The sequence below is a fragment of the Drosophila kikkawai genome, unplaced genomic scaffold (genome assembly GCF_030179895.1).
Source record: "Drosophila kikkawai strain 14028-0561.14 unplaced genomic scaffold, DkikHiC1v2 scaffold_194, whole genome shotgun sequence".
NCBI classification, from domain to species: domain Eukaryota; kingdom Metazoa; phylum Arthropoda; class Insecta; order Diptera; family Drosophilidae; genus Drosophila; species Drosophila kikkawai.
In genome coordinates this window covers 36,353-56,434 of record NW_027222531.1, presented here as the reverse complement: position 1 = coordinate 56,434, position 20,082 = coordinate 36,353, and the positions used below count along the sequence as shown (strand labels likewise).

At 44.4% G+C, this 20,082-nt stretch overlaps 1 protein-coding gene across 1 annotated transcript; it reads left to right on the top strand.

The window, feature by feature from the left end:
* The first annotated feature begins 410 nt into the window (after window positions 1-410).
* On the top strand, window positions 411-908 carry LOC138929448 (WAS/WASL-interacting protein family member 2-like). Its single transcript, XM_070288883.1, has one exon. It carries the CDS (start codon window positions 411-413, stop codon window positions 906-908), a length of 498 nt encoding a protein of 165 aa, XP_070144984.1.
* The last annotated feature ends 19,174 nt before the right edge of the window (window positions 909-20,082 follow it).

Genomic DNA, 20,082 nt, shown 5'->3' with positions numbered 1-20,082 from the left:
AAGTACTCCGAGGGAGGAGTAACCAAGGAGTCATCCCCTGGATTGGATCGCCACCGCGGGAACCGGGCGCCTCCACCGGAGCCGGCCACCTCTGATTGCAATTTTCCGCCGATTTTTTTCCGACATTTTTGTATAAATATAGGTAAAAATCCGAGCGACGAAAAGTACCAGATCGTCAGATATATATATCGGCAAAAAATTCCAGGAATTAGTTGGCTATGAAAATATCGGTACTTGGTATTTCTCAAATATATTCTCTTGGTCACACTAAGCCTCGCCTCGGACCTATATAAGACGGGCCACAGCAGTGGGGAAGCCATTCGGCTTTTGACCGGCGATCGGTCAAGTATTTCGAGGGAGGAGTAACCAATGAGTCATCCCCTGGATTGGATCGCTGGATTAATGCGTCCATGCCTCGGGCACCAGCGCGGCAGCCGGGCGCCACCGCGGGAACCGGGTGCCACCGCGGGAACCGGGTGCCACCGCGTGAGCCGAGCGCTTCCACCGGAGCCGCGAATCTCCGACGAAGCCGGATGCCCCAACGGGAACCGGGCGCCTCCACCGGAACCGGGCGCCACCGCGGGAACCGGGCGCTTCCACCGGAGCCGCGCACCTCCGCGGGAACCAGGCGCCTCCACCGGATCCGGGCGCCTCCACCAGATCCGGGCACCACCGCGGGAACCGGTCGCTTCCACCGGAGCCGGGCGTTTCCACCCGAGCCGGGCGCCTCCACCGGAGCCGGGTGCCTCCACCGGAGTCGGGCGCCTCCACCTGAGCCGGGCACCACCGCGGGAACCGGGCGCTTCCACCGGAGCAGGGCACCTCCGCCGGAGGCGGACGCCAACGCTGGAACCGGGCGCCTCCACCGGATCCGGGCGCCACCGCGGGAACCGGGCGCACCCGCGTGAGCCGGACGCTTCCACCAATTTCTTATAAATTATAGATAAAAATAGATTAAAACTTTTTTATAAATCATGGGTAAGTATATTAGCAAAACTGAGTACGCAATTTTGTTAAGCTTAGAAAAACCTATTCAGAACAGCTTTCCGAATTGGATTTCATGCATTTTTGGCCGAGCTATGAGATTTTCCGCCGATTGTTGTTCCGCCATTTTTTTATAAAAATAGGTAAAAATCCGGGCGACAAAAAGTACCAGATCGTCAGAAATATATATCGGCAAAAAATTCCAGAAATTAGTTGGCTATGAAAATATCGATACTTGGTATTTCTCAAATAAATTCTCTTGGTCACACTAAGCCTCGCCTCGGCCCTATATAAGACGGGCCACAGCAGTGGGGAAGCCATTCGGCTTTTGACCGGCGATCGGTCAAGTACTCCGAAGGAGGAGTAACCAAGGAGTCATCCCCTGGATTGGATCGCCGGATCAATGCGTCCATGCCTCGGGCACCACCGCGGCAGCCGGCGTCAACGCGGGAACCTGGGCCCTCCACCGGAGCCGAGTGCCTCCACCGGAGCCGGGTGCCTCCGCCGGAGCCGGGCGCTTCCACCGGATCCGGGTGCCTCCACCGGAGCCGGGTGCCTCCACCGGAGCCGGGCGCTTCCACCGGAGCCGGGCGCTTCCACCGGAGCCGGGCGCTTCCACCGAAACCGGGCACCTCCGCCGGAGCCGGACGCCACCGCGGTAACCGGACGCCACCGAGGGAACCGGTCGCCTCCACCGGAGCCGGACGCTTCCACCAATTTCTTATAAATTAACGATAAAAAAATAGATTAAAACTTGTTTATAAATTATGGGTAAGTATTTTAGCAAAACTGAGTATGCAATTTTGTTAAGCTTAGAAAAACCTATTCAGAACAGCTTTCCGAATTGGATTTCATGCATTTTTGGCCGAGCTATGAGATTTTCCGCCGATTGTTGTTCCGCCATTTTTTTTATAAAAATAGGTAAAAATCCGAGCGACCAAAAGTACCAGATCGTCAGAAATATATATCGGCAAAAAATTAAAGAAATTAGTTGGCTATGAAAATATACATACTTGGTATTTCTCTCGCCTGGGCCCTATATAAGACGGGCCACAGCAGTGGGGAAGCCATTCGGCTTTTGACCGGCGATCGGTCAAGTACTCCGAGGCAGGAGTAACCAAGGAGTCATCTCCTGGATTGGATCGCGGATCAATGCGTCCATGCCTCGGGCACCACCGCGGGAGCCGGGCGCCAACGCGGGAACCGGGCGCCTCCACCGGAACCGGGCGCCACCGCTTGAGCCAGGCGTGTCCACCCGATCCGGGCACCTCCGCCGGAGCCGGACGCCACCAAACGCCACCGCGGGAACCGGGCGCCTCCACCGGAGCCGGGCGCCACCACGTGAGCCGGGGCTTCCACCGGAGCCGAGCACCTCCGCGGGAACAGGGTGCCTCCACCGGATCCGGGCGCCTCCACCAGATCCGGGCGCCACCGCGGGATCCGGGCGCCTCCACCAGATCCGGGCGCCTCCGCGGGAACCGGGCGCTTGCACCGAAGCCGGGCGCCTCCACCGGAGCCGGGTGCCTCCACCGGAGCCGGGCGCCTCCACCAGAGCCGGGCGCCACCGCGGGAACCGGGCGCTTCCACCGGAGCCGGGCACCTCCGCCGGAGGCGGACGCCACCGCGGGAACCGGGCGCCTCCACCGGATCCGGGCGCCACCGCGGGAACCGGGCGCTTCCACCAATTTCTTATAAATTATAGATAAAAAATAGATTAAAACTTTTTATAAATCATGGGAAAGTATTTTAGCAAAACTGAGTATGCAATTTTGTTAAGCTTAGAAAAACCTATTCAGAACAGCTTTCCGAATTGGATTTCATGCATTTTTGGCCGAGCTATGAGATTTTCCGCCGATTGTTGTTCCGCCATTTTTTTTATAAAAATAGGTAAAAATCCGAGCGACCAAACGTACCAGATCGTCAGAAATATATATCGGCAAAAAATTAAAGAAATTAGTTGGCTATGAAAATATACATACTTGGTATTTCTCAAATATATTCTCTTGGTCACACTAAGCCTCGCCTGGGCCCTATATAAGACGGGCCACAGCAGTGGGGAAGCCATTCGTCTTTTGACCGGCGATCGGTCAAGTACACCGAGGGAGGAGTAACCAAGGAGTCATCCCCTGGATTGGATCGCCGGATCAATGCGTCCATGCCTCGGGCACCACCGCGGGAGCCGGGCGCCAACGCGGGAACCGGGCGCCTCCACCGAAACCTCCGCCGGAGGCGGACGCCTCCACCGGAGCCGGGCGCACCGCGGGAACCGGGCGCTTCCACCAATTTCTTATAAATTATAGATAAAAAATAGATTAAAACTTTTTTATAAATCATGGGTAAGTATATTAGCAAAACTGAGTATGCAATTTTATTAAGCTTAGAAAAACCTATTCAGAACAGCTTTCCGAATTGGATTTCATGCATTTTTGGCCGAGCTATGAGATTTTCCGCCGATTGTTGTTCCGCCATTTTTGTATAAAAATAGGTAAAAATCCGAGCGACAAAAAGTACCAGATCGTCAGAAATATATACGGCAAAAAATTCCAGAAATTAGTTGGCTATGAAAATATTGATACTTGGTATTTGTCAAATAAATTCTCTTGGTCACACTAAGCCTCGCCTCGGTCCTATATAAGACGGGCCACAGCAGTGGGGAAGCCATTCGGCTTTTGACCGGCGATCGGTCAGGTACTCCGAAGGAGGAGTAACCAAGGAGTCATCCCCTGGATTGGATCGCCGGATCAATGTGTCCATGCCTCGGGCACCACCGCGGCAGCCGGCGTCAACGCGGGAACCGGGCGCCTCCACCGGAGCCGGGCGCCTCAACCGGAGCCGGGCGCCTCCACCGGAGCCGGGCGCCTCCACCGGAGCCGGGTGCCTCCACCGGAGCCGGGCGCTTCCACCGGAGCCGGGCACCTCCGCCGGAGCCGGACGCCACCGCGGGAACCGGGCGCTTCCACCAATTTCTTATAAATTATAGATAAAAAATAGATTAAAACTTGTTTATAAATTATGGGTAAGTATTTTAGCAAAACTGAGTATGCAATTTTGTTAAGCTTAGAAAAACCTATTCAGAACAGCTTTCCGAATTGGATTTCATGCATTTTTGGCCGAGCTATTAAATTTTCCGCCGATTGTTGTTCCGCCATTTTTTTATAAAAATAGGTAAAAATCCGAGCGATCAAAAGTACCAGATCGTCAGAAATATATATCGGCACCAATTTCTTATAAATTATAGATAAAAAATAGATTACAACTTTTTTATGAATTATGGGTAAGTATTTTAGCAAAACTGAGTATGCAATTTTGTTAAGCTTAGAAAAACCTATTCAGAACAGCTTTCCGAATTGGATTTCATGCATTTTTGGCCGAGCTATGAGATTTTCCGCCGATTGTTGTTCCGCCATTTTTTTATAAAAATAGGTAAAAATCCGAGCGATCAAAAGTACCAGATCGTCAGAAATATATATCGGCACCAATTTCTTATAAATTATAGATAAAAAATAGATTACAACATTTTTATGAATTATGGGTAAGTATTTTAGCAAAACTGAGTATGCAATTTTGTTAAGCTTAGAAAAACCTATTCAGAAAAGCTTTCCGAATTGGATTTCATGCATTTTTGGCCGAGCTATGAGATTTTCCGCCGATTGTTGTTCCGCCATTTTTTTATAAAAATAGGTAAAAATCCGAGCGATCAAAAGTACCAGATCGTCAGAAATATATATCGGCACCAATTTCTTATAAATTATAGATAAAAAATAGATTACAACTTTTTTATGAATTATGGGTAAGTATTTTAGCAAAACTGAGTATGCAATTTTGTTAAGCTTAGAAAAACCTATTCAGAACAGCTTTCCGAATTGGATTTCATGCATTTTTGGCCGAGCTATGAGATTTTCCGCCGATTGTTGTTCCGCCATTTTTTTATAAAAATAGGTAAAAATCCGAGCGACCAAAAGTACCAGATCGTCAGAAATATATATCGGCACCAATTTCTTATAAATTATAGATAAAAAATAGATTACAACTTTTTTATGAATTATGGGTAAGTATTTTAGCAAAACTGAGTATGCAATTTTGTTAAGCTTAGAAAAACCTATTCAGAACAGCTTTCCGAATTGGATTTCATGCATTTTTGGCCGAGCTATGAGATTTTCCGCCGATTGTTGTTCCGCCATTTTTTATAAAAATAGGTAAAAATCCGAGCGATCAAAAGTACCAGATCGTCAGAAATATATTTCGGCACCAATTTCTTATAAATTATAGATAAAAAATAGATTACAACTTTTTTATGAATTATGGGTAAGTATTTTAGCAAAACTGAGTATGCAATTTTGTTAAGCTTAGAAAAACCTATTCAGAACAGCTTTCCGAATTGGATTTCATGCATTTTTGGCCGAGCTATGAGATTTTCCGCCGATTGTTGTTCCGCCATTTTTTTTTATAAAAATAGGTAAAAATCCGAGCGACCAAAAGTACCAGATCGTCAGAAATATATATCGGCACCAATTTCTTATAAATTATAGATAAAAAATAGATTACAACTTTTTTATGAATTATGGGTAAGTATTTTAGCAAAACTGAGTATGCAATTTTGTTAAGCTTAGAAAAACCTATTCAGAACAGCTTTCCGAATTGGATTTCATGCATTTTTGGCCGAGCTATGAGATTTTCCGCCGATTGTTGTTCCGCCATTTTTTTTTATAAAAATAGGTAAAAATCCGAGCGATCAAAAGTACCAGATCGTCAGAAATATATTTCGGCACCAATTTCTCATAAATTATAGATAAAAAATAGATTACAACTTTTTTATGAATTATGGGTAAGTATTTTAGCAAAACTGAGTATGCAATTTTGTTAAGCTTAGAAAAACCTATTCAGAACAGCTTTCCGAATTGGATTTCATGCATTTTTGGCCGAGCTATGAGATTTTCCGCCGATTGTTGTTCCGCCATTTTTTTATAAAAATAGGTAAAAATCCGAGCGATCAAAAGTACCAGATCGTCAGAAATATATTTCGGCACCAATTTCTCATAAATTATAGATAAAAAATAGATTACAACTTTTTTATGAATTATGGGTAAGTATTTTAGCAAAACTGAGTATGCAATTTTGTTAAGCTTAGAAAAACCTATTCAGAACAGCTTTCCGAATTGGATTTCATGCATTTTTGGCCGAGCTATGAGATTTTCCGCCGATTGTTGTTCCGCCATTTAAAAAAAAAAAATAGGTAAAAATCCGAGAGACCAAAAGTACCAGATCGTCAGAAATATATATCGGCAAAAAATTAAAGAAATTAGTTGGCTATGAAAATATACATACTTGGTATTTCTCTCGCCTGGGCCCTATATAAGACGGGCCACAGCAGTGGGGAAGCCATTCGGCTTTTGACCGGCGATAGGTCAAGTACTCCGAGGCAGGAGTAACCAAGGAGTCATCTCCTGGAATGGATCGCGGATCAATGCGTCCATGCCTCGGGCACCACCGCGGGAGCCGGGCGCCAACGCGGGAACCGGGCGCCAACGCGGGAACCGGGCGCCTCCACCGGAACCGGGCGCCACCGCGTGAGCCAGGCGTTTCCACCCGAGCCGGGCACCTCCGCCGGAGCCGGACGCCACCAAACGCCACCGCGGGAACCGGGCGCCTCCACCGGAGCCGGGCGCCCCCCCGTGAGCCGGGCCTTCCACCGGAGCCGAGCACCTCCGCGGGATCCGGGCGCCACCGCGGGATCCGGGCGCCTCCACCAGACCCGGGCGCCACCGCGGGAACCGGGCGCTTGCACCGAAGCCGGGCGCCTCCACCGGAGCCCGGTGCCTCCACCGGAGACGGGCGCCTCCACCTGAGCCGGGCGCCACCGCGGGAACCGGGCGCTTCCACCGGAGCCGGGCACCTCCGCCGGAGGCGGACGCCACCTCGGGAACCGGGCGCCTCCACCGGATCCGGGCGCCACCGCGGGAACCGGGCGCTTCCACCAATTTCTTATAAATTATAGATAAAAAATAGATTAAAACTTTTTTATAAATCATGGGAAAGTATTTTAGCAAAACTGAGTATGCAATTTTGTTAAGCTTAGAAAAACCTATTCAGAACAGCTTTCCGAATTGGATTTCATGCATTTTTGGCCGAGCTATGAGATTTTCCGCCGATTGTTGTTCCGCCATTTTTTTTATAAAAATAGGTAAAAATCCGAGCGACCAAACGTACCAGATCGTCAGAAATATATATCGGCAAAAAATTAAAGAAATTAGTTGGCTATGAAAATATACATACTTGGTATTTCTCAAATATATTCTCTTGGTCACACTAAGCCTCGCCTGGGCCCTATATAAGACGGGCCACAGCAGTGGGGAAGCCATTCGTCTTTTGACCGGCGATCGGTCAAGTACACCGAGGGAGGAGTAACCAAGGAGTCATCCCCTGGATTGGATCGCCGGATCAATGCGTCCATGCCTCGGGCACCACCGCGGGAGCCGGGCGCCAACGCGGGAACCGGGCGCCTCCACCGAAACCTCCACCGGAGCCGGGCGCCACCGCGGGAACCGGGCGCTTCCACCAATTTCTTATAAATTATAGATAAAAAATAGATTAAAACTTTTTTATAAATCATGGGTAAGTATATTAGCAAAACTGAGTATGCAATTTTATTAAGCTTAGAAAAACCTATTCAGAACAGCTTTCCGAATTGGATTTCATGCATTTTTGGCCGAGCTATGAGATTTTCCGCCGATTGTTGTTCCGCCATTTTTGTATAAAAATAGGTAAAAATCCGAGCGACAAAAAGTACCAGATCGTCAGAAATATATACGGCAAAAAATTCCAGAAATTAGTTGGCTATGAAAATATTGATACTTGGTATTTCTCAAATAAATTCTCTTGGTCACACTAAGCCTCGCCTCGGTCCTATATAAGACGGGCCACAGCAGTGGGGAAGCCATTCGGCTTTTGACCGGCGATCGGTCAAGTACTCCGAAGGAGGAGTAACCAAGGAGTCATCCCCTGGATTGGATCGCCGGATCAATGTGTCCATGCCTCGGGCACCACCGCGGCAGCCGGCGTCAACGCGGGAACCGGGCGCCTCCACCGGAGCCGGGCGCCTCAACCGGAGCCGGGCGCCTCCACCGGAGCCGGGCGCTTCCACCGGAGCCGGGTGCCTCCACCGGAGCAGGGCGCTTCCACCGGAGCCGGGCACCTCCGCCGGAGCCGGACGCCACCGCGGGAACCGGGCGCTTCCACCAATTACTTATAAATTATAGATAAAAAATAGATTAAAACTTGTTTATAAATTATGGGTAAGTATTTTAGCAAAACTGAGTATGCAATTTTGTTAAGCTTAGAAAAACCTATTCAGAACAGCTTTCCGAATTGGATTTCATGCATTTTTGGCCGAGCTATGAAATTTTCCGCCGATTGTTGTTCCGCCATTTTTTTATAAAAATAGGTAAAAATCCGAGCGATCAAAAGTACCAGATCGTCAGAAATATATATCGGCACCAATTTCTTATAAATTATAGATAAAAAATAGATTACAACTTTTTTATGAATTATGGGTAAGTATTTTAGCAAAACTGAGTATGCAATTTTGTTAAGCTTAGAAAAACCTATTCAGAACAGCTTTCCGAATTGGATTTCATGCATTTTTGGCCGAGCTATGAGATTTTCCGCCGATTGTTGTTACGCCATTTTTTTATAAAAATAGGTAAAAATCCGAGCGATCAAAAGTACCAGATCGTCAGAAATATATATCGGCACCAATTTCTTATAAATTATAGATAAAAAATAGATTACAACTTTTTTATAAATCATGGGTAAGTATATTAGCAAAACTGAGTATGCAATTTTATTATGCTTAGAAAAACCTATTCAGAACAGCTTTCCGAATTGGATTTCATGCATTTTTGGCCGAGCTATGAGATTTTCCGCCGATTTTTTTCCGACATTTTTTTATAAATATAGGTAAAAATCCGAGCGACCAAAAGTACCAGATCGTCAGAAATATATATCGGCAAAAAATTAAAGAAATTAGTTGGCTATGAAAATATCGATACTTGGTATTTCTCAAATATATTCTCTTGGTCACACTAAGCCTCGCCTCGGACCTATATAAGACGGGCCACAGCAGTGGGGAAGCCATTCGGCTTTTGACCGGCGATCGGTCAAGTATTCCGAGGGAAGAGTAACCAAGGAGTCATCCCCTGGATTGGATCGCCGGATTAATGCGTCCATGCCTCGGGCACCAGCGCGGCAGCCGGGCGCCACCGCGGCAGCCGGCGTCAACGCGGGAACCGGGCGCCTCCACCGGAGCCGGGCGCCTCAACCGGAGCCGGGTGCCTCCACCGGAGCCGGGCGCTTCCACCGGAGCCGGGTGCCTCCACCGGAGCCGGGCGCTTCCACCGGAGCCGGGCACCTCCGCCGGAGCCGGACGCCACCGCGGTAACCGGACGCCACCGAGGGAACCGGTCGCCTCCACCGGAGCCGGGCGCTTCCACCAATTTCTTATAAATTAACGATAAAAAATAGATTAAAACTTGTTTATAAATTATGGGTAAGTATTTTAGCAAAACTGAGTATGCAATTTTGTTAAGCTTAGAAAAACCTATTCAGAACAGCTTTCCGAATTGGATTTCATGCATTTTTGGCCGAGCTATGAAATTTTCCGCCGATTGTTGTTCCGCCATTTTTTTATAAAAATAGGTAAAAATCCGAGCGATCAAAAGTACCAGATCGTCAGAAATATATATCGGCACCAATTTCTTATAAATTATAGATAAAAAATAGATTACAACTTTTTTATGAATTATGGGTAAGTATTTTAGCAAAACTGAGTATGCAATTTTGTTAAGCTTAGAAAAACCTATTCAGAACAGCTTTCCGAATTGGATTTCATGCATTTTTGGCCGAGCTATGAGATTTTCCGCCGATTGTTGTTACGCCATTTTTTTATAAAAATAGGTAAAAATCCGAGCGATCAAAAGTACCAGATCGTCAGAAATATATATCGGCACCAATTTCTTATAAATTATAGATAAAAAATAGATTACAACTTTTTTATAAATCATGGGTAAGTATATTAGCAAAACTGAGTATGCAATTTTATTATGCTTAGAAAAACCTATTCAGAACAGCTTTCCGAATTGGATTTCATGCATTTTTGGCCGAGCTATGAGATTTTCCGCCGATTTTTTTCCGACATTTTTTTATAAATATAGGTAAAAATCCGAGCGACCAAAAGTACCAGATCGTCAGAAATATATATCGGCAAAAAATTAAAGAAATTAGTTGGCTATGAAAATATCGATACTTGGTATTTCTCAAATATATTCTCTTGGTCACACTAAGCCTCGCCTCGGACCTATATAAGACGGGCCACAGCAGTGGGGAAGCCATTCGGCTTTTGACCGGCGATCGGTCAAGTATTCCGAGGGAAGAGTAACCAAGGAGTCATCCCCTGGATTGGATCGCCGGATTAATGCGTCCATGCCTCGGGCACCAGCGCGGCAGCCGGGCGCCACCGCGGCAGCCGGCGTCAACGCGGGAACCGGGCGCCTCCACCGGAGCCGGGCGCCTCAACCGGAGCCGGGTGCCTCCACCGGAGCCGGGCGCTTCCACCGGAGCCGGGTGCCTCCACCGGAGCCGGGCGCTTCCACCGGAGCCGGGCACCTCCGCCGGAGCCGGACGCCACCGCGGTAACCGGACGCCACCGAGGGAACCGGTCGCCTCCACCGGAGCCGGGCGCTTCCACCAATTTCTTATAAATTAACGATAAAAAATAGATTAAAACTTGTTTATAAATTATGGGTAAGTATTTTAGCAAAACTGAGTATGCAATTTTGTTAAGCTTAGAAAAACCTATTCAGAACAGCTTTCCGAATTGGATTTCATGCATTTTTGGCCGAGCTATGAAATTTTCCGCCGATTGTTGTTCCGCCATTTTTTTATAAAAATAGGTAAAAATCCGAGCGATCAAAAGTACCAGATCGTCAGAAATATATATCGGCACCAATTTCTTATAAATTATAGATAAAAAATAGATTACAACTTTTTTATGAATTATGGGTAAGTATTTTAGCAAAACTGAGTATGCAATTTTGTTAAGCTTAGAAAAACCTATTCAGAACAGCTTTCCGAATTGGATTTCATGCATTTTTGGCCGAGCTATGAGATTTTCCGCCGATTGTTGTTACGCCATTTTTTTATAAAAATAGGTAAAAATCCGAGCGATCAAAAGTACCAGATCGTCAGAAATATATATCGGCACCAATTTCTTATAAATTATAGATAAAAAATAGATTACAACTTTTTTATAAATCATGGGTAAGTATATTAGCAAAACTGAGTATGCAATTTTATTATGCTTAGAAAAACCTATTCAGAACAGCTTTCCGAATTGGATTTCATGCATTTTTGGCCGAGCTATGAGATTTTCCGCCGATTTTTTTCCGACATTTTTTTATAAATATAGGTAAAAATCCGAGCGATCAAAAGTACCAGATCGTCAGAAATATATATCGGCACCAATTTCTTATAAATTATAGATAAAAAATAGATTACAACTTTTTTATGAATTATGGGTAAGTATTTTAGCAAAACTGAGTATGCAATTTTGTTAAGCTTAGAAAAACCTATTCAGAACAGCTTTCCGAATTGGATTTCATGCATTTTTGGCCGAGCTATGAGATTTTCCGCCGATTGTTGTTCCGCCATTTTTTTATAAAAATAGGTAAAAATCCGAGCGATCAAAAGTACCAGATCGTCAGAAATATATATCGGCACCAATTTCTTATATATTATAGATAAAAAATAGATTACAACTTTTTATGAATTATAGGTAAGTATTTTAGCAAAACTGAGTATGCAATTTTGTTAAGCTTAGAAAAACCTATTCAGAACAGCTTTCCGAATTGGATTTCAAGTATTTTTGGCCGAGCTATGAGATTTTCCGCCGATTGTTGTTCCGCCATTTTTTTTATAAAAATAGGTAAAAATCCGAGAGACCAAAAGTACCAGATCGTCAGAAATATATATCGGCAAAAAATTAAAGAAATTAGTTGGCTATGAAAATATACATACTTGGTATTTCTCTCGCCTGGGCCCTATATAAGACGGGCCACAGCAGTGGGGAAGCCATTCGGCTTTTGACCGGCGATCGGTCAAGCACTCCGAGGGAGGAGTAACCAAGGAGTCATCTCCTGGATTGGATCGCCGGATCTATGCGTCCATGCCTCGGGCACCACCGCGGGAGCCGGGCGCCAACGCGGGAACCGGGCGCCTCCACCGAAACCTCCGCCGGAGGCGGACGCCTCCACCGGAGCCGGGCGCCACCGCGGGAACCGGGCGCTTCCACCAATTTCTTATAAATTATAGATAAAAAATAGATTAAAACTTTTTTATAAATCATGGGTAAGTATATTAGCAAAACTGAGTATGCAATTTTATTAAGCTTAGAAAAACCTATTCAGAACAGCTTTCCGAATTGGATTTCATGCATTTTTGGCCGAGGTATGAGATTTTCCGCCGATTGTTGTTCCGCCATTTTTGTATAAAAATAGGTAAAAATCCGAGCGACAAAAAGTACCAGATCGTCAGAAATATATACGGCAAAAAATTCCAGAAATTAGTTGGCTATGAAAATATCGATACTTGGTATTTCTCAAATAAATTCTCTTGGTCACACTAAGCCTCGCCTCGGCCCTATATAAGACGGGCCACAGCAGTGGGGAAGCCATTCGGCTTTTGACCGGCGATCGGTCAAGTACTCCGAGGGAGGAGTAACCAAGGAGTCATCCCCTGGATTGGATCGCCACCGCGGGAACCGGGCGCCTCCACCGGAGCCGGCCACCTCTGATTGCAATTTTGTTAAGCTTAGAAAAACCTATTCAAAACAGCTTTCCGAATTGGATTTCATGCATTTTTGGCTGAGCTATGAGATTTTCCGCCGATTTTTTTCCGACATTTTTGTATAAATATAGGTAAAAATCCGAGCGACGAAAAGTACCAGATCGTCAGAAATATATATCGGCAAAAAATTAAAGAAATTAGTTGGCTATGAAAATATACATACTTGGTATTTCTCAAATAAATTCTCTTGGTCACACTAAGCCTCGCCTCGGCCCTATATAAGACGGGCCACAGCAGTGGGGAAGCCATTCGGCTTTTGACCGGCGATCGGTCAAGTATTCCGAGGGAGGAGTAACCAAGGAGTCATCCCCTGGATTGGATCGCCGGATTAATGCGTCCATGCCTCGGGCACCAGCGCGGCAGCCGGGCGCCACCGCGGCAGCCGGCGTCAATTTTTGCAATTTTGTTAAGCTTAGAAAAACCTATTCAGAACAGCTTTCCGAATTGGATTTCATGCATTTTTGGCCGAGCTATGAAATTTTCCGCCGATTGTTGTTCCGCCATTTTTTTATAAAAATAGGTAAAAATCCGAGCGATCAAAAGTACCAGATCGTCAGAAATATATATCGGCACCAATTTCTTATAAATTATAGATAAAAAATAGATTACAACTTTTTTATGAATTATGGGTAAGTATTTTAGCAAAACTGAGTATGCAATTTTGTTAAGCTTAGAAAAACCTATTCAGAACAGCTTTCCGAATTGGATTTCATGCATTTTTGGCCGAGCTATGAGATTTTCCGCCGATTGTTGTTCCGCCATTTTTTTATAAAAATAGGTAAAAATCCGAGCGATCAAAAGTACCAGATCGTCAGAAATATATATCGGCACCAATTTCTTATAAATTATAGATAAAAAATAGATTACAACTTTTTTATGAATTATGGGTAAGTATTTTAGCAAAACTGAGTATGCAATTTTGTTAAGCTTAGAAAAACCTATTCAGAACAGCTTTCCGAATTGGATTTCATGCATTTTTGGCCGAGCTATGAGATTTTCCGCCGATTTTTTTCCGACATTTTTTTATAAATATAGGTAAAAATCCGAGCGACCAAAAGTACCAGATCGTCAGAAATATATATCGGCAAAAAATTAAAGAAATTAGTTGGCTATGAAAATATCGATACTTGGTATTTCTCAAATATATTCTCTTGGTCACACTAAGCCTCGCCTCGGACCTATATAAGACGGGCCACAGCAGTGGGGAAGCCATTCGGCTTTTGACCGGCGATCGGTCAAGTATTCCGAGGGAAGAGTAACCAAGGAGTCATCCCCTGGATTGGATCGCCGGATTAATGCGTCCATGCCTCGGGCACCAGCGCGGCAGCCGGGCGCCACCGCGGCAGCCGGCGTCAACGCGGGAACCGGGCGCCTCCACCGGAGCCGGGCGCCTCAACCGGAGCCGGGTGCCTCCACCGGAGCCGGGCGCTTCCACCGGAGCCGGGTGCCTCCACCGGAGCCGGGCGATTCCACCGGAGCCGGGCACCTCCGCCGGAGCCGGACGCCACCGCGGTAACCGGACGCCACCGAGGGAACCGGTCGCCTCCACCGGAGCCGGGCGCTTCCACCAATTTCTTATAAATTAACGATAAAAAATAGATTAAAACTTGTTTATAAATTATGGGTAAGTATTTTAGCAAAACTGAGTATGCAATTTTGTTAAGCTTAGAAAAACCTATTCAGAACAGCTTTCCGAATTGGATTTCATGCATTTTTGGCCGAGCTATGAAATTTTCCGCCGATTGTTGTTCCGCCATTTTTTTATAAAAATAGGTAAAAATCCGAGCGATCAAAAGTACCAGATCGTCAGAAATATATATCGGCACCAATTTCTTATAAATTATAGATAAAAAATAGATTACAACTTTTTTATGAATTATGGGTAAGTATTTTAGCAAAACTGAGTATGCAATTTTGTTAAGCTTAGAAAAACCTATTCAGAACAGCTTTCCGAATTGGATTTCATGCATTTTTGGCCGAGCTATGAGATTTTCCGCCGATTGTTGTTACGCAATTTTTTTATAAAAATAGGTAAAAATCCGAGCGATCAAAAGTACCAGATCGTCAGAAATATATATCGGCACCAATTTCTTATAAATTATAGATAAAAAATAGATTACAACTTTTTTATAAATCATGGGTAAGTATATTAGCAAAACTGAGTATGCAATTTTATTATGCTTAGAAAAACCTATTCAGAACAGCTTTCCGAATTGGATTTCATGCATTTTTGGCCGAGCTATGAGATTTTCCGCCGATTTTTTTCCGACATTTTTTTATAAATATAGGTAAAAATCCGAGCGATCAAAAGTACCAGATCGTCAGAAATATATATCGGCACCAATTTCTTATAAATTATAGATAAAAAATAGATTACAACTTTTTTATGAATTATGGGTAAGTATTTTAGCAAAACTGAGTATGCAATTTTGTTAAGCTTAGAAAAACCTATTCAGAACAGCTTTCCGAATTGGATTTCATGCATTTTTGGCCGAGCTATGAGATTTTCCGCCGATTGTTGTTCCGCCATTTTTTTATAAAAATAGGTAAAAATCCGAGCGATCAAAAGTACCAGATCGTCAGAAATATATATCGGCACCAATTTCTTATATATTATAGATAAAAAATAGATTACAACTTTTTATGAATTATAGGTAAGTATTTTAGCAAAACTGAGTATGCAATTTTGTTAAGCTTAGAAAAACCTATTCAGAACAGCTTTCCGAATTGGATTTCAAGTATTTTTGGCCGAGCTATGAGATTTTCCGCCGATTGTTGTTCCGCCATTTTTTTTATAAAAATAGGTAAAAATCCGAGAGACCAAAAGTACCAGATCGTCAGAAATATATATCGGCAAAAAATTAAAGAAATTAGTTGGCTATGAAAATATACATACTTGGTATTTCTCTCGCCTGGGCCCTATATAAGACGGGCCACAGCAGTGGGGAAGCCATTCGGCTTTTGACCGGCGATCGGTCAAGCACTCCGAGGGAGGAGTAACCAAGGAGTCATCTCCTGGATTGGATCGCCGGATCTATGCGTCCATGCCTCGGGCACCACCGCGGGAGCCGGGCGCCAACGCGGGAACCGGGCGCCTCCACCGAAACCTCCGCCGGAGGCGGACGCCTCCACCGGAGCCGGGCGCCACCGCGGGAACCGGGCGCTTCCACCAATTTCTTATAAATTATAGATAAAAAATAGATTAAAACTTTTTTATAAAGCATGGGTAAGTATATTAGCAAAACTGAGTATGCAATTTTATTAAGCTTAGAAAAACCTATTCAGAACAGCTTTCCGAATTGGATTTCATGCATTTTTGGCCGAGGTATGAGATTTTCCGCCGATTGTTGTTCCGCCATTTTTGTATAAAAATAGGTAAAAATCCGAGCGACAAAAAGTACCAGATCGTCAGAAATATATACGGCAAAAAATTCCAGAAATTAGTTGGCTATGAAAATATCGATACTTGGTATTTCTCAAATAAATTCTCTTGGTCACACTAAGCCTCGCCTCGGCCCTATATAAGACGGGCCACAGCAGTGGGGAAGCCATTCGGCTTTTGACCGGCGATCGGTCAAGTACTCCGAGGGAGGAGTAACCAAGGAGTCATCCCCTGGATTGGATCGCCACCGCGGGAACCGGGCGCCTCCACCGGAGCCGGCCACCTCTGATTGCAATTTTGTTAAGCTTAGAAAAACCTATTCAAAACAGCTTTCCGAATTGGATTTCATGCATTTTTGGCTGAGCTATGAGATTTTCCGCCGATTTTTTTCCGACATTTTTGTATAAATATAGGTAAAAATCCGAGCGACGAAAAGTACCAGATCGTCAGAAATATATATCGGCAAAAAATTAAAGAAATTAGTTGGCTATGAAAATATACATACTTGGTATTTCTCAAATAAATTCTCTTGGTCACACTAAGCCTCGCCTCGGCCCTATATAAGACGGGCCACAGCAGTGGGGAAGCCATTCGGCTTTTGACCGGCGATCGGTCAAGTATTCCGAGGGAGGAGTAACCAAGGAGTCATCCCCTGGATTGGATCGCCGGATTAATGCGTCCATGCCTCGGGCACCAGCGCGGCAGCCGGGCGCCACCGCGGCAGCCGGCGTCAATTTTTGCAATTTTGTTAAGCTTAGAAAAACCTATTCAGAACAGCTTTCCGAATTGGATTTCATGCATTTTTGGCCGAGCTATGAAATTTTCCGCCGATTGTTGTTCCGCCATTTTTTTATAAAAATAGGTAAAAATCCGAGCGATCAAAAGTACCAGATCGTCAGAAATATATATCGGCACCAATTTCTTATAAATTATAGATAAAAAATAGATTACAACTTTTTTATGAATTATGGGTAAGTATTTTAGCAAAACTGAGTATGCAATTTTGTTAAGCTTAGAAAAACCTATTCAGAACAGCTTTCCGAATTGGATTTCATGCATTTTTGGCCGAGCTATGAGATTTTCCGCCGATTGTTGTTCCGCCATTTTTTTATAAAAATAGGTAAAAATCCGAGCGATCAAAAGTACCAGATCGTCAGAAATATATATCGGCACCAATTTCTTATATATTATAGATAAAAAATAGATTACAACTTTTTATGAATTATAGGTAAGTATTTTAGCAAAACTGAGTATGCAATTTTGTTAAGCTTAGAAAAACCTATTCAGAACAGCTTTCCGAATTGGATTTCAAGTATTTTTGGCCGAGCTATGAGATTTTCCGCCGATTGTTGTTCCGCCATTTTTTTTATAAAAATAGGTAAAAATCCGAGAGACCAAAAGTACCAGATCGTCAGAAATATATATCGGCAAAAAATTAAAGAAATTAGTTGGCTATGAAAATATACATACTTGGTATTTCTCTCGCCTGGGCCCTATATAAGACGGGCCACAGCAGTGGGGAAGCCATTCGGCTTTTGACCGGCGATCGGTCAAGCACTCCGAGGGAGGAGTAACCAAGGAGTCATCTCCTGGATTGGATCGCCGGATCTATGCGTCCATGCCTCGGGCACCACCGCGGGAGCCGGGCGCCAACGCGGGAACCGGGCGCCTCCACCGAAACCTCCGCCGGAGGCGGACGCCTCCACCGGAGCCGGGCGCCACCGCGGGAACCGGGCGCTTCCACCAATTTCTTATAAATTATAGATAAAAAATAGATTAAAACTTTTTTATAAATCATGGGTAAGTAAATTAGCAAAACTGAGTATGCAATTTTATTAAGCTTAGAAAAACCTATTCAGAACAGCTTTCCGAATTGGATTTCATGCATTTTTGGCCGAGGTATGAGATTTTCCGCCGATTGTTGTTCCGCCATTTTTGTATAAAAATAGGTAAAAATCCGAGCGACAAAAAGTACCAGATCGTCAGAAATATATACGGCAAAAAATTCCAGAAATTAGTTGGCTATGAAAATATCGATACTTGGTATTTCTCAAATAAATTCTCTTGGTCACACTAAGCCTCGCCTCGGCCCTATATAAGACGGGCCACAGCAGTGGGGAAGCCATTCGGCTTTTGACCGGCGATCGGTCAAGTACTCCGAGGGAGGAGTAACCAAGGAGTCATCCCCTGGATTGGATCGCCACCGCGGGAACCGGGCGCCTCCACCGGAGCCGGCCACCTCTGATTGCAATTTTGTTAAGCTTAGAAAAACCTATTCAAAACAGCATTCCGAATTGGATTTCATGCATTTTTGGCTGAGCTATGAGATTTTCCGCCGATTTTTTTCCGACATTTTTGTATAAATATAGGTAAAAATCCGAGCGACGAAAAGTACCAGATCGTCAGAAATATATATCGGCAAAAAATTAAAGAAATTAGTTGGCTATGAAAATATACATACTTGGTATTTCTCAAATAAATTCTCTTGGTCACACTAAGCCTCGCCTCGGCCCTATATAAGACGGGCCACAGCAGTGGGGAAGCCATTCGGCTTTTGACCGGCGATCGGTCAAGTATTCCGAGGGAGGAGTAACCAAGGAGTCATCCCCTGGATTGGATCGCCGGATTAATGCGTCCATGCCTCGGGCACCAGCGCGGCAGCCGGGCGCCACCGCGGCAGCCGGCGTCAACGCGGGAACCGGGCGCCTCCACCGGAGCCGGGCGCCGCAACCGGAGCCGGGTGCTTCCACTGGAGCCGGGCGCTTCCACCGGAGCCGGGTGCCTCCACCGGAGCCGAGCGCTTCCACCGGAGCCGGGCACCTCCGCCGGAGCCGGACGCCACCGAGGGAACCGGTCGCCTCCACCGGAGCCGGGCGCTTCCATCAATTTCTTATAAATTACCGATAAAAAAATAGATTAAAACTTGTTTAAAATTAAGGGTAAGTATTTTAGCAAAACTGAGTATGCAATTTTGTTAAGCTTAGAAAAACCTATTCAGAACAGCTTTCCGAATTGGATTTCATGCATTTTTGGCCGAGCTATGAAATTTTCCGCCGATTGTTGTTCCGCCATTTTTTTATAAAAATAGGTAAAAATCCGAGCGATCAAAAGTACCAGATCGTCAGAAATATATATCGGCACCAATTTCTTATAAATTATAGATAAAAAATAGATTACAACTTTTTTATGAATTATGGGTAAGTATTTTAGCAAAACTGAGTATGCAATTTTGTTAAGCTTAGAAAAACCTATTCAGAACAGCTTTCCGAATTGGATTTCATGCATTTTTGGCCGAGCTATGAGATTTTCCGCCGATTGTTGTTACGCCATTTTTTTATAAAAATAGGTAAAAATCCGAGCGATCAAAAGTACCAGATCGTCAGAAATATATATCGGCACCAATTTCTTATAAATTATAGATAAAAAATAGATTACAACTTTTTTATAAATCATGGGTAAGTATATTAGCAAAACTGAGTATGCAATTTTATTATGCTTAGAAAAACCTATTCAGAACAGCTTTCCGAATTGGATTTCATGCATTTTTGGCCGAGCTATGAGATTTTCCGCCGATTTTTTTCCGACATTTTTTTATAAATATAGGTAAAAATCCGAGCGATCAAAAGTACCAGATCGTCAGAAATATATATCGGCACCAATTTCTTATAAATTATAGATAAAAAATAGATTACAACTTTTTTATGAATTATGGGTAAGTATTTTAGCAAAACTGAGTATGCAATTTTGTTAAGCTTAGAAAAACCTATTCAGAACAGCTTTCCGAATTGGATTTCATGCATTTTTGGCCGAGCTATGAG